A 14,816-nucleotide genomic window follows, 5' to 3' on the forward strand; every position below is an offset into this window, starting at 1 on the left:
AAGTATAAAAGAAAAAAAAACAAGTAAAAAGTATCCTATGTCCTTCTCCTGGCTCTAAACAACCTCCCTGCCAATTTTCAGCTAAATCGGTTCAGCCGTTCTTGACTTATAAGTGGAGTAACTAAACTAACTGGAGGAGTAACTTTTATATATATAGATATTTTTACTATTTGTTTCAGATCAAAACCCAGGCTCTATGACGCGAGGCCGGCAGTAGACACAGAACACACACAGACAGACAACATGTCCTCGAAGGCTATACACGAGGCGACCGGCAAGGACCTCATTAACAGGTAGCCATTTTGTTTAGTTAGAACTTCCTTAGCCAAAGATTTTGTACTATACTATGCACAAAAATTAAGGGAGCAGAAAAAAAATCCAAATTTTTGGGGAATTTTCAACAGGCTGTAACTTATACAAAAATGGTCGTACAGCAAAAAAATAAAAAGCAAATTGTAGCTCTAAGTGTTTAGTTTTTGGATCTGAGTTTGAAAATTTTTTTTTGAAAATATTTTTCGAGTAGTCATAAGAAAACCACCGAAAAAAAAATTTTCGAAATTTTTTTGGGTTTTTTTTTTAATCTACGGACGTGGAAAAAAATTTTTCGGCTCAACCTCCATATGGACCGGATAGCTAGCTTGTTTAATCAGATTTAATTTCGTTTTTTTTAAATCTCGATACGAGCATTTCTCGCTGAGATATCGATGTTTGAATGGAAAAAGATCATTTTGTCTTTCATTCATGATCATTTTCAAAAAAAAATTTTCAAACTCAGATCCAAAAACTAAACACTTAGAGCTACAATTTGCTTTTTATTTTTTTGCTGTACGACCATTTTTGTATAAGTTACAGCCTGTTGAAAATTCCCCAATAATTTGGATTTTTTTTCTGCTCCCTCAGTTTTTGTGCATAGTTTATTAGATATGTTATGTGCCTACAAGATCACCGCAAGTGATCCGATTTACGCTACTACACTGAGCGCACACATGCACAAATTTGTGTTTATTTACATTATATTAAATATATTTATAGTTTTAACACTTCTCGACGCATAACTCGACATTGTACATTATTAAGTATTATTTGTTTAAATAACTTTCGTTGTTTACAATGCTACTAAATGAAATTAAGACAATTAGCCACTTTTGGACGCCTCAGTTTTGACATATCTATAGCATAAAAATTTTGGTTGCCCTTAGCTACGTTGGACACTTTTGGAGTGAAAACTACTTTACCTCCATTGGACACTATTGAAATAAAAAAATTGTTTATGTATGGGCACTTCTGAATTGAAAACATTGACAGTGGGCAATTTAAAAGTAATAATTTCTTTAGCTACTAGGACTAATTTAATTGAAAACTTCTATAACCACTGCACTTCTAAAATAAAAATTTGGATTTCAGGCAATGGGGATGATGACAGTTTTTTAAATTGTATATAAGAGTATGCCAATAGATATCTGCGATCATTACTTTCGGAGCTACAGGGATTTAAAGAGTCAGATTTGCGGCACTGCCGCGGATCCCTGAAAAACGCTCCATACAAAATAGTACAAATTAATGACGTCGTAGGTAATGTAATGATCGTTAGATTTGTATGTGCGTTCAAACAAAATTACTAATATCTTTGTTATGTTTATAGGTAATTTATTTAAAAATGTCACATTTAATGTAAGGAAGCTAAAACTGTATGAATTTTCATCTAATTACGATAAAATATTTTTCATAGATTTTGAAATTTTATAATCTTATTTATTTTGCAAATATCCAGACAATATTTGCTTTTTATGTATAAATTAGTTAAAGTTACCTTATTTACCCAAATGTATCATAAAAATCAATATATTCAAAACTAGTCATCATCCCCATTGGGCAATTATAAAATGAAAACTTATTTAGTCACACTTCACATTGGACACTATTAAAACTTCTTAAAGTACATTGGGCATTTTGAAACGAAACTTTTTTTTCTACTATGGGCACTTTTGTGACGGGGACAAAACACTGAACTTACTTGGCTATCGCATGCAGATTAGTTAATGATTACACATATATAAAAAGTTTTCATTCCAACTTGCAGTTCTACTAACAGATTTTTTTTTAGTTACGTATGATATAAGTTAATTTTGTATTTTTTCAGACACATAGCGCCCGGTACAGCGCTGGTGCCATGCCGATTCGCGGTGTTTGACCAGGGCACGATATGGGAGGACGAATTGGGCAAAAACCCCTGGCTCACGAAAGAGGTGGGTATTACACTAGTTACCAATACACTACCATTAACTTCTATCTCAGGCTTAGGTGAGGATACGTGGTTAGTATTTTTTTTTTACTGCTGGACTTCCAAAAATTGCGAAACAATTGTTTTATTAACGCAATTTCATTGCTCTATAATATGGGTATCAAATATGATTTTAATGTCCTATGATATGGGTTTCAAAAATAAATTCAATAACCCTACAATATGGGTATCAAAAATTAATTTTAACGCAATTTGATAACTCTATAATATGGGTGTCAAATATGATTTTAATGACCTATGATATGGGTTTCAAAAATAAATTCAATAACCCTACAATATGGGTATCAAAAATTAATTTTAACGCATTTTGATAGCTCTATAATATGGGTATCAAATATGATTTTAATGCCCTATGATATGGGTTTCCAAAATAAATTCAATACCCCTACAATATGGGTATCAAAAATTTAATTTGAAATAATACGAAAAATTATATGTACCTACTATAAAAGCGACGTCATATTTAAAAAGGTCACTGCTTTGATTGATTTCTGCCAAGTATTTTCCTTTACAGCAATTGGTGGTAAAGCCAGACCAGCTGATCAAGCGGCGCGGCAAGCTCGGGCTGGTTGGCGTCAACAAGACGGCAGCGGAGGTGCGGCGCTGGCTGTCCGAGCACAGCAACAAGGAGCAGAAGGTCGGCGCCGCGTCCGGCAAACTGCGGCGGTTCGTCGTGGAGCCATTCATAAAGCATGAACCTGTGAGTAAGAATAAGTAATAAGAAATGTTTGTTTAAAATACTCAGTATATAATGGAGAATGTTCACTATTTTCAAATGTTAGCTTTCTGTATTCTCGGTTTAAAGATATTTGTTTCTCCAAAAAAAAACGTACTGTTCACTTAACTTAAAGTTAACATATCGTCATTTTTGCAGACGGCATGCATTATTGTAACAAAATTTTAATTACATTGTTTTTCAATATTTTGTCCAAGTTTGTGAGGATGTAGGATTTAATCGATTTCTTGAATGCTTTTATGTTTTTCAACTCCTTAATGGAGTTTGGCAGATTGTTATATAACTGAGCACCCTCGTCATCAACCCATATACGGCTCACTGCTGAGCTCGAGTCTCCTCTCAGAATGAGAGGGATTAGGCCAATAGTCCACCACGTTGGCCCAATGCGGATTGGCAGACTTCACACACGCAGAGAATTAAGATAATTCTCTGGTATGCAGGTTTCCTCACGATGTGTTCCTTCACCGATTGAGACACGTGATATTTAATTTCATAAAATGCACACAACTGAAAAGTTGGAGGTGCATGCCCCGGAACGGATTCGAACCCACACCCTCCGGAATCGGAGGCAGAGGTCATATCCACTGGGCTACCACGGCTCGTGAGCACCCTCACATAATATGTTTTTGTCCGTGGTCGCCAAATATTGATTTTATATTTATTCCTGAGATTGAGTTCGTTAGTCCTATGCTTAAACGTTATAGTAGAATGTAGTGTGTTGGTTACGTTTTTTTTAATTAAATAAAAAATTCTCGTGAAAGAATTATTTCGATACGTTAATTAGTTGCCAAGATATAGAATTTTAAAGTGATCGCGCGGCGACAGTCTGTGTTTAATACGTGACGTAATCGTACAACACTTGCACGGCCCGTTCAGGCAGTTTTGTACTTCTGCCTTAGCTACTGACGAATTAATGGTTAGCCATAAGACAAAGAGTAAATTAATATAAGGGCCATTAGTTCGTAAATACGAAATTGCCTGAACGGGCCGGGGAAGTGTTGTACGATGACGTCACGTACAATATCGCGGCCGTTAGCGGGAGTCGATATCTATGCGAACTTTGAATGCATGTAAAATCATAACCATTTGGTATTTTTAAATAAAACAAAAACTAGTGAGTTAGTAGTTTCAATTAATTTTGCATTCTCCAATATGCCCGTGTCTTATGGGCCAGTGACTTGTGCTTCTTCTTCTCAGCAGAACCTGCTTTCTGAACCGGTGGTAGAGTCTTTACAAATAGTCACAATGACGTTTCAAAAGGGCTTGTAAACTAAGCCTACTTGAAAACTACACTTGACTTGAGAAGCAAGTTTGTGGATGCGTTACGAAAAATTGTAATCGTGGAACAGTGTTTAGTATTTTAAACTACCAATAGATGGCGTTCTTACAGAACTTTGAAACTAACCCTGTTCTACACTAAAAGAAGTTGCGATGCAGTTACGCCTGCGGCTCATAGATGTCGCTTTATTTGTTATGTTTAAAAGAGGTTTTACTTTAGTCGTGTGGTCTGTGGTACTTGTTTTTTTTTTTTTTAATTTAATGAATATATTTTGATGATATTTTCAGAGCGAGGAGATGTACCTGTGCATCCATTCAGGCCGGCGTTCGGACACCATCATGTTCCACCACCAGGGCGGTGTCGACGTGGGAGACGTGGACGCGCTGGCGCTGAGGCTTGATGTTAGTATGACCTTTATAAGACGCCCTTTTACCTCTATGCAGTCGTTGTATGGGCACCCCCAGGGGATATAAGACGCCCTTTTACCGTATTCATTGTCGTTGTAGGGATACCCCCAGGGGATATAAGACGCCCTTTTACAGTATTCATAGTCATTGTAGGGGCACCCCCAGGGAATATAAGACGCTTTTTTTAGTATTCATAGTCATTGTAGGGGCACCTCCAGGGGATTTAAGATGCCCTTTTACTGTATTCAGTCATTGTAGGGGCACCCCCAGGGGACCGTTCATCTGCTGAGAGTCAAATTCTCTTACAAATAGAGGTTACATTCGACACTCAGCGACTGAATGATCCCCTGGGGGTGCCCCTACAACGTCCATGAATTTTGCTATTAGAGTTCTTTCGCCCATCTCTTCTGCTTCGGGTCCTCAGACTAATTACATAAGGACCTGCCTTGCTAGACGTAACTTTTCTGTCAAAGTTTATGATCAACGATCGACTGAAAAGTTGGAGGTGCATGCCCCAGACCGGATTCCCACACCCTCCGGAATCGGAGACAGAGGTCATATCCACTGGGCTATCTATATGTCGTCATCGTCATCAACCCATATTCGGCTCACTGCTGAGCTCGAGTCTCCTCTCAGAATGAGAGGGGTTAGGCCAATAGTCCACCACGCTGGCCCAATGCGGATTGGCAGACTTCACACACGCAGATAATTAAGATAATTCTCTGGTATGCAGGTTTCCTCACGATGTTTTCCTTCACCGTGTGAGACGTGTGATATTTAATTTCTTAAAATACACACAACTGAAAAGTTGGACGTGCATGCCCCGGACCGGATTCCCAAACCCTCTGGAATCGGAGGCAGAGATCATATCCACTGGGCTATCACGGCTATCTATATGTATTGATTATTATTTGCAGGTGCCAGTGGATACATTCCCCACAGGGGAGGACATCGACCGCGCCCTGCTGAAGAACGTCAAATCCACCACTGTTAAGAGGTAACTTACTATTTGCTTTAACTATAGAACTTATATGAATTGTCTATGCAAATGATATCAAAATCTATACTAATACTAGCGGACCCGGTCAAGCTTCGCTTTGACTTATTAATTTATTTATTTGCACTTCTTCCCTATCCCTACCTCACACTACCCTACTCCTATCCCTACCCCTACCCTACCCCTACCATACCCTTACCCCTACCCTACCTCTACTCTACCCCTACCCTACCCTAAAACTACCCTACCGCTACCCTACCCCTACCCTATCCCTATACCATAAACCTACCCTACCACTACTCTACACCCACCCTACTCATACCCTAACCCTACCATACCCCTACCCTACCATACCCCTACCCTACCATACCCCTACCCTACTTCTGAATTTATTTGTTACTAAAAATGACAACCGATTTTGTGCAAACTTCACATATAGAATAAACCTTAGAAATTGTTTTCGGAAATAGAAACTTTAATTTACACAAAATAAATTTATGAACGCACGCATAAATGACAATCGAATGTTTGACAGGTACTAAACAAAATAACATTAATGGAAAATTATTCATCGTTCATAATTATTTATTCTTCGAGTTTTTATTGTTAACAATTAGGGGTATAAAAAATAGATGTTGGCCTTTTCTCATAGATACCGGATAAGCACAAAAAATTTCATCAAAATCGGTCAAGCCGTTTCGGAGGAGTAAGGCAACGAGAATTTTATATATTAGATTATAAAGCTGAAGAGTTTGTTTATTTGTTTGATTGAACGCTCTAATCTCTGGAACTACTGGTCCGATTTGAAGAGTTCTTTCAGTGTTAGTTAGCCCATTTATCGAGGAAGGCTATAGGCTATATATTATCCCCGTATTCCTACGGGAACGGGAACCACGCGGGTGAAACAGCGCGGCGTCATATTAGTGACTGGATTTTTCTAAATTACTCAATCGATGTATTCAAAAGTAGTCATTTCTAAAAATAGAAACATGAAGTGATAAACAAGGCACTATTCAATAGATTGTAAAAGTAGATAGCCTATAAAAAATTATGCAAGAATGCATCGTCACTTACCACCAAGTGAGATAATAGTCAACCGCTATCGTGTCGCCGAACATTGTTGTTATCCGGCCACCGTGATTGTAGATATGTAAATAAAAAAACAATCATTGATAAAATTTAATAATAGATATGCTTTCATAATAGTGACTTCACTATTTATTTTGATATGGTTAAAAATATGAAATGAAAATACTCTTTATTGTACACCATAAAAAACATAGAATATAGAAAAATTAAAAAAAAAAAAGAAATGCACAATAGGCGGCCTTATCGCTAAAAAGCGATCTCTTCCAGGCAACCTAACTAAGAAACTAATAATAAAAATTATAAAGATATAGGCTAGGGTGTACAGAAGTAATATCTACTATATAAAAATAAGTCGGGTTTTCCCTCCTGACGCTATAACTCCAGAACGCACGAACCGATTTCCACGGTTTGCATTCGTTGGAAAGGTCTCAGGCTCCGTAAGGTTTATAGCAAAGAAAATTCAGGAAAAATTTCAACGTAAGGTAGAGGTAGGGTAGAGTACGGGTAGGGTAGGGGTAGGGTAGGGGTAGGGTAGGGGTAGGGTAGGGTAGGGGTAGGGTAGGGTAGAAGTAGGGTAGGGGTAGGGTAGGGTAGGGTGGGGGTAGGGTAGGGGTAGGGTAGGGGTATGGTAGTGGTAGGGTAGGGGTAGAGTAGGGGTAGGGTAGGGGTAGGGTAGAGGTATTTGAAAGTTTACATCGAGTTTCACGCGAACGAAGTCGCGGGCATCCGTTAGTAATATATAAAAAAGCAACATTCACGCATAAAATAAGAAAATAATTAAATATATACAAAAAAACTAAAAAAATATCAACATATATAATATACAATACGATACATATGCCATATAATACATATTGTATATTAACAATATTTATACATACACTAGCTGACGCCGCGCGGTTTCACTCGCGTGGTTCCCGTTCCGCAGTAGAAATATGGGGATAATATAGCCTATAGCCTTCCTCGATAAATGGGCTATCTAACACTGAAGGAATTTTTCAAATCGGACCAGTAGTTCCTGAGATTAGCGCGTTCAATCAAACAAACAAACAAACTCTTCAGCTTTATAATATTAGTATAGATATTATACGATAAGCGATTTCCTCTAATTTTGCCAGCTTAATGTAGGAGATATATATAAGTGTATAGATGCCGCACCTTTAGGATTATAGAGACCTAATGCAAAAATCAAGTTTCATATCGCTAAAACAGCGAGTATAAATTCGTAGGTCACGGCATTTTAAAGAAATTGGATTGCATTTGGATATTGTTTAATCATAAATACAATTTTACAATTGCATATTTTAACATATGTCTTATCTACCTACAAATTGTGAAGAACATTAAACAAAAATAATTTATATGTATGTTATTTTTTTTTAATTGTAGCAGTGTAGGTCTTTATTTGACTAAATACACATATAATAAAAATACATACTTTTTTAATTAAGTTTCACTTCTTTCTGAGAATTTAAAATCGCGTATCATTTCGTTATAAGTCTATAATACAGCATTTGATTTTTTAATTTAATTAGGGGACACTTGGGTGTTTTAAAACAGATCCAACACGCATCAGGTCTTTACGTTAATGAAAAAGATTACACTTACTTTATTTTAGTATTATTCGGACGCAATTCGGATTGTTTCTACACATTTATAAACACGCAGCAACCTTTTCGAAATACTGGCTCGCTACTGTTTGCGTCGCTTTCAAACCGAACGCATGCGAGGGAAAGGGTTGACGTGATAGAGACTTTTTATACGAAAATGCGTCTATGTTTTATTAACAGACGATGGGTATGTTCGTTGTAAGTCATTCTATGACAAAAAGTCAAAATCTATAAATTTTGGTTTAGGTCTCTGTAATTCTAAAGGTGCGATGTGTACTGTAAATGGGGTCTATCGTGTTCTGGCTAGCGGATAAGTAATCACAGAACATGGAAAAAGCTAAAGCGTCAGCTTTACCAATAGAAATAACAAGGGGGTGGGACCCGCACAACCTCGTCGTTCGTTTAATACAAACACGTTTGACGGCCGCGTGGCGCAGTGGGTAGTGACCCTGCTTTCTGCATCCACGGCCGTGGGTTCGATTCCCACAACTGGAAAATATTTTTGTGATGAGCATAGGTGTTTTCCAGTGTCTGTGTGTATTTATATTATACATTATACAGGTATTTATGTGTAGTATATAATTGTATATTAATATTGTAATATCAACTATCTTAGCACCCATAACACAAGCTACTCTGTATGCTTACTTTGGGGCTAGATAGTGATGTGTATTGTTTAAGTATATTTATATTTATAAAAAAAAACACATTAGACGTAAACTAATGTGTTTGTAGTTATAGTTTACTTTAATTACATAGTGTGAACTTTATTTAGTACTAGGAACCGTGGATTTTCCGGAATTAAAAGAAGTCTATGTGTTAATATAGAATAAAATGTATTTTAATTCGAAATTTTAGCCAAATCGCTTCAGTGGCCGCAGCGTATAGGAGGAACAAACATACATACTTACACACTCACACACACTTTTTTTTTTATTCTTTACAAGTTAGTCCTTGACTATAATCTCACCTGATGGTAAGTGATGATGCAATCTAAGATGGAAGCGGGCTAACTTGTTAGGAGGAGGATGAAAATCCACACCTTTTCGGTTTCTACACGACCTCGTACCGGAACGCTAAATCGCTTGGCGTTACGTCTTTACGGTAGAGCGGTAACTAGCCACGGCCGAAGCCTCCCACCAGCCTGACCTGGACTAATTAAGAAAACCTCAATCGGCCCAGCCGAGGATCGAACCCAGGACCTCCGTCAAGCAAATCTACCGCGAAAGGACATCCGTCAAGTAAATCCACCGCGCATACCACTGCGCCACGGAGGCCGTCAAAAAAAGAAATAACCATTTATTCTTCCATTCATTTATGACCAAATGCAATCGGTCCCCATGACGTTCTAGTAACTGCAAATTTAGCATCTCCCCTACCATTAGTGTTATTGTTGTTCCAGAATACTGACAACATTCATCACCTCCTTGTACCGTGTGTTCGTGGACCTGTACTTCACGTACATGGAGATCAACCCGGTGGTGGTCACCAATGAGCGCGTCTACCTCCTCGACCTGGCGGCCAAGCTGGACCAGACGGCGGACTTCATCTGCGCCAAGAACTGGGGGGAGGTGACCTTCCCCCCACCCTTCGGCAGGGACGCCTACCCCGAGGAGGCGCATATTGCTGATCTGGATGCTAAGAGCGGGGCCAGTTTGAAGGTGAGTTTTTGAAGTTTTTCTTTATAGCATAAGCTAAGGTTGGTCGCTATAGTTTGGGAAGTTCGTTTGTAACATTCCCAATGGTCTCCGCGGGCGGGGAAGGGGGTTGCGATGCCCTGCGCGCACAACTTTATACCCGCGCAGTCTTTCCCTCTGCCCCGCACGCACGACCTCAACCCGTGCAGTAATTCCCCTCCAGTCGCCCGCATATCATGGGAGTGTTAAAAATTCAAATCTCAAAGTTACAGACAGTACGCTACCCTAATGGCAGCATGTCTGTATGTAACCCTTAATAAGAAAGGGTGTATAGCTCAACATATGCCTTATACTCTCAGACCAATTATAGAAGGACCTGTATCGCACTCATAGTCACGAACAAAATTGTCTGTCATTTTCTGAGGAAAACGAGCTTAGATTTTGTATATATCTTATACTAAATTAGAAGTTTTTGCCCGTTTTTTACACAATTCAATTACACAGAAAGGTATTTTTACGGAGCTCTTTAACCGACGAACACGATTACAACTATTTAACATCGATACTATAGAGACAGTTTTTATAGATCGTTGATCATATACTTTGACAGAAAAGTAACGTCTAGAGAGGCAGGTCCTATACAATAATTGGTCTGAGCGTATACTACATGAAAGCATAATTTTGGATGCTCGGAGTGTCTGTGTGATCATATCAGAAGTAAGGAGATTAGCAGAAGAACCAATATCACTGACATAGCTTAGCAGGTATAACTGAAGTGTTAATGGGTGGGGCACATAGAAAAGACGGATGCACATTGGGTTACCAAGGTGTTGTGTCGTCAATTATTATCGGACCTTGACGTTTCTCTAAAGCTGAGGTCAGAGTGTCTCAGGAGACGACCTTAAAGGAATGTTCCGTGTGCCTAAAAGTGGCAATGGGCGATGCACATATTTCGGGCTTAAAAAACACTCATGGGGTCACAAGACACTGGCATGGTAACCTCGCAGGAATTAGCAATTTGGTTGACCTCAACCAGGTCTCAACGTTTCTCTAAAGCCGAGGTCATAGTGTCAAAGAAGATGACCTTAGAGAAACGCTCCATATCTCCAAAGGTTTCTAGCCTTAGAGCTCGGGCAGAGCTTCTGCGTTTGCTGAAACCGTCGGTGACGCTGTTTTGATCCCAATAATTAAGGTTTATGTGGTTGCCTCTATATATAGATGTCATAAATAGGTTCATAAAAGATAGCCGGATTAATTCTGCGTGATTGAATCAGAAATGAGTTCTGCAGAGAAACCAAAGCAACTGTTAGCTCTCGCAAAGATGAAGTAGAAATGAGACACTCCTCGCTCCCCTCTATGTGGATCTTATACGTTAAAACTGCAGCAGATATCCGCAGCGTACCGATGTGTTTTTAAGGCGCTATCAAAGGCTTCTGTAATTTGTAGTGGGAGCAGTGGCGTCGCGTGCCTAGGAGGGGGGGCCCTGTATCAAAATTAGTTGGGGAACAGGGTAAAGATTTCTTAAAAAAGAAACAAAAATTCTTGCATAAAATAAATATGATAGTGACTTAAGCTATCTAGGATGTTTCCAACTTTTGGGCGCACGATTAACCCGGAAAAAAAAATTGCTTTCTTTTCCATTTGCCATTTCTGAATTACATATTTTTTCTGTGAGGCACCAGATTTAGTGAAATTGTTGATTACAATTTACTAATTTTTGCTTTCACACGTAAGGGGCCCCTGTAGTTCGAGGGCCCCGTATCATTAACACTTCAGGCCCTGATATTTATGTACTTTCCTGATGCTAGACGTTCGAGGTCAATTGACCTCGTAACTCTTGAAGACGCTAGACGCACGAGGTCAATTGACCCCGTAACTCTTGAATACGCTAGACTTACGAGGTCTATTGACCCCGTAACCCTTGAAGACGCTAGACGTACAAGGTCAATTGACCTCGTAACTATTGAAGACGCTAGACGTACGAAGTCCATTGACCTCGTAACTATTGAAGACGCTAGATGCACGAGGTCAATTGACCTCGTAACCATTGAAGACGCTAGACGTACGAGGTCAATTGACCTCGTACCGCATCGAACGTGTTAATACGCCTGCTACGGTGGTAGCTACGCCCCTGAGTGGGAGTCCTTACACTGATATGATGGTAGTAACGATCTCTAGTAATTGTTTGTCGACAGTTGACAGTGCTGAACAAGTCCGGACGCATCTGGACGATGGTGGCGGGCGGCGGCGCGTCCGTGGTGTACACGGACACGGTGTGCGCGCTGGGCGGCGCCGCCGAGCTGGCCAACTACGGGGAGTACTCCGGCGCGCCCACCGAGAGCCAGACCGCCGACTACGCCAAGACCATCTTCAGCCTCATGTGCCGCGAGCGCCACCCGAGCGGCAAGGTGAGTCAGCACAGTCGCCAGTGCTGAGGCGCTCCGAGCTGGCCAACTACGGGGAGTACTCCGGCGCGCCCACCGAGAGCCAGACCGCCGACTACGCCAAGACCATCTTCAGCCTCATGTGCCGCGAGCGCCACCCGAGCGGCAAGGTGAGTCAGCACAGTCGCCAGTGCTGAGGCGCTCCGAGCTGGCCAACTACGGGGAGTACTCCGGCGCGCCCACCGAGAGCCAGACCGCCGACTACGCCAAGACCATCTTCAGCCTCATGTGCCGCGAGCGCCACCCGAGCGGCAAGGTGAGTCAGCACAGTCGCCAGTGCTGAGGCGCTCCGAGCTGGCCAACTACGGGGAGTACTCCGGCGCGCCCACCGAGAGCCAGACCGCCGACTACGCCAAGACCATCTTCAGCCTCATGTGCCGCGAGCGCCACCCGAGCGGCAAGGTGAGTCAGCACAGTCGCCAGTGCTGAGGCGCTCCGAGCTGGCCAACTACGGGGAGTACTCCGGCGCGCCCACCGAGAGCCAGACCGCCGACTACGCCAAGACCATCTTCAGCCTCATGTGCCGCGAGCGCCACCCGAGCGGCAAGGTGAGTCAGCACAGTCGCCAGTGCTGAGGCGCTCCGAGCTGGCCAACTACGGGGAGTACTCCGGCGCGCCCACCGAGAGCCAGACCGCCGACTACGCCAAGACCATCTTCAGCCTCATGTGCCGCGAGCGCCACCCGAGCGGCAAGGTGAGTCAGCACAGTCGCCAGTGCTGAGGCGCTCCGAGCTGGCCAACTACGGGGAGTACTCCGGCGCGCCCACCGAGAGCCAGACCGCCGACTACGCCAAGACCATCTTCAGCCTCATGTGCCGCGAGCGCCACCCGAGCGGCAAGGTGAGTCAGCACAGTCGCCAGTGCTGAGGCGCTCCGAGCTGGCCAACTACGGGGAGTACTCCGGCGCGCCCACCGAGAGCCAGACCGCCGACTACGCCAAGACCATCTTCAGCCTCATGTGCCGCGAGCGCCACCCGAGCGGCAAGGTGAGTCAGCACAGTCGCCAGTGCTGAGGCGCTCCGAGCTGGCCAACTACGGGGAGTACTCCGGCGCGCCCACCGAGAGCCAGACCGCCGACTACGCCAAGACCATCTTCAGCCTCATGTGCCGCGAGCGCCACCCGAGCGGCAAGGTGAGTCGCATGAATCGATGAATGTCGGCTGCACGCACGAATAAGCTTGACTCATTGTCACATTAGCGACCAACTTAGTCGCAGTTATGGGCCTCATATATATGATCCCCGTATTCCTACGGGAACGGGAATCACGCGGATGAAACCGCGCGGCGTCAGCTAGTAGTTAATATATTTTGAATATCATTTTATGAAAAAACAATACATATTTTTAAAATAAATAACTTATGAAATACTTACGTTTTGGGGCAGCTAGGGGGTTGGAGAATGCAAATGCGTATGATTTTATACTTATTTATTAAGAAATTTTGCAATATTGTAATTATTACAAAATGAAATTATAAATAACTACTAGAAAACTAATTTCGGCGATCGAAATATAGAGAGCCTAATCCTAACCAGATGTCCCACTCGATCGGAGATTGATCAAAGAGCGCCTTCCATCGCGTATTCTCCTCTTTTATATTAATACTCATTTGCGTAATTAACTACGTAAATCGCTACGTGAACCCATTGCAACGGAGTATGTAGGGCGCTGAACAAGCACATTCTGCCGTCCAAGATTAGATGAGCGCAGGGCACTGGAACATTGCTGTCGTTGCAACCTACTGGACTACAGGGGTCATAACAAAATGACATTATTTGTTTGTTTGTAAACAGTGCACATCGAGTATGGCTCTATAAACTATCATATTCGATTACCCTCGATCAAGAGTAGTGTATCGAGGTTGTAACACAAGTTACCTCGTGTCCCAGGTGCTGATCATCGGCGGCGGCATCGCCAACTTCACGAACGTGGCGGACACCTTCCGGGGCATCATCACCGCCATCGAGACGTACAAGGACGCGCTGCTGCAGTACAACGTCACCATCTTCGTGCGCCGCGGCGGGCCCAACTACCAGGAGGGGCTCAGGTTAGTTGTCACAACATGCGGCTTTAGCTAGTTCCCGTACCCGTGAGAATACGGGGATAATATATAGCATAGTGTCACTCATAAATAACGGGTCTTTCTATTGGTAAAAGAATTTTCGAAATCAGTTCATTATATCCAGAGATAGTCCTGTCACGGTCGCCAATTATGTAAATTATGGGAATCTACACAATGAGATCCTGACTACAGGATCTCTTTTTAATATTTGCAGGAAAAAACCCAGATTGTTATTTACCTATTCTGTGAAATAG

General features: G+C 41.9%; 1 protein-coding gene across 1 annotated transcript in view; it reads left to right on the forward strand.

Moving 5' to 3' along the window:
* LOC112054577 (ATP-citrate synthase) overlaps positions 1 to 14,816 on the forward strand; it is a 77,797-nt gene that overhangs the window by 36,382 nt on the left and 26,599 nt on the right. Inside the window, exons 2-9 of the mRNA XM_052890026.1 lie at positions 180 to 293; positions 2,141 to 2,246; positions 2,817 to 3,002; positions 4,605 to 4,718; positions 5,642 to 5,721; positions 9,823 to 10,081; positions 12,253 to 12,465; positions 14,390 to 14,547. Of these exons, the coding sequence (XP_052745986.1) occupies positions 244 to 293; positions 2,141 to 2,246; positions 2,817 to 3,002; positions 4,605 to 4,718; positions 5,642 to 5,721; positions 9,823 to 10,081; positions 12,253 to 12,465; positions 14,390 to 14,547 (1,166 nt within the window). The 5' untranslated portion in view covers positions 180 to 243. The remainder of the gene's footprint in view (positions 1 to 179; positions 294 to 2,140; positions 2,247 to 2,816; positions 3,003 to 4,604; positions 4,719 to 5,641; positions 5,722 to 9,822; positions 10,082 to 12,252; positions 12,466 to 14,389; positions 14,548 to 14,816) is intronic.

Source organism: Bicyclus anynana, chromosome 26 (genome assembly GCF_947172395.1).
Source record: "Bicyclus anynana chromosome 26, ilBicAnyn1.1, whole genome shotgun sequence".
In the NCBI taxonomy this organism is placed as follows: domain Eukaryota; kingdom Metazoa; phylum Arthropoda; class Insecta; order Lepidoptera; family Nymphalidae; genus Bicyclus; species Bicyclus anynana.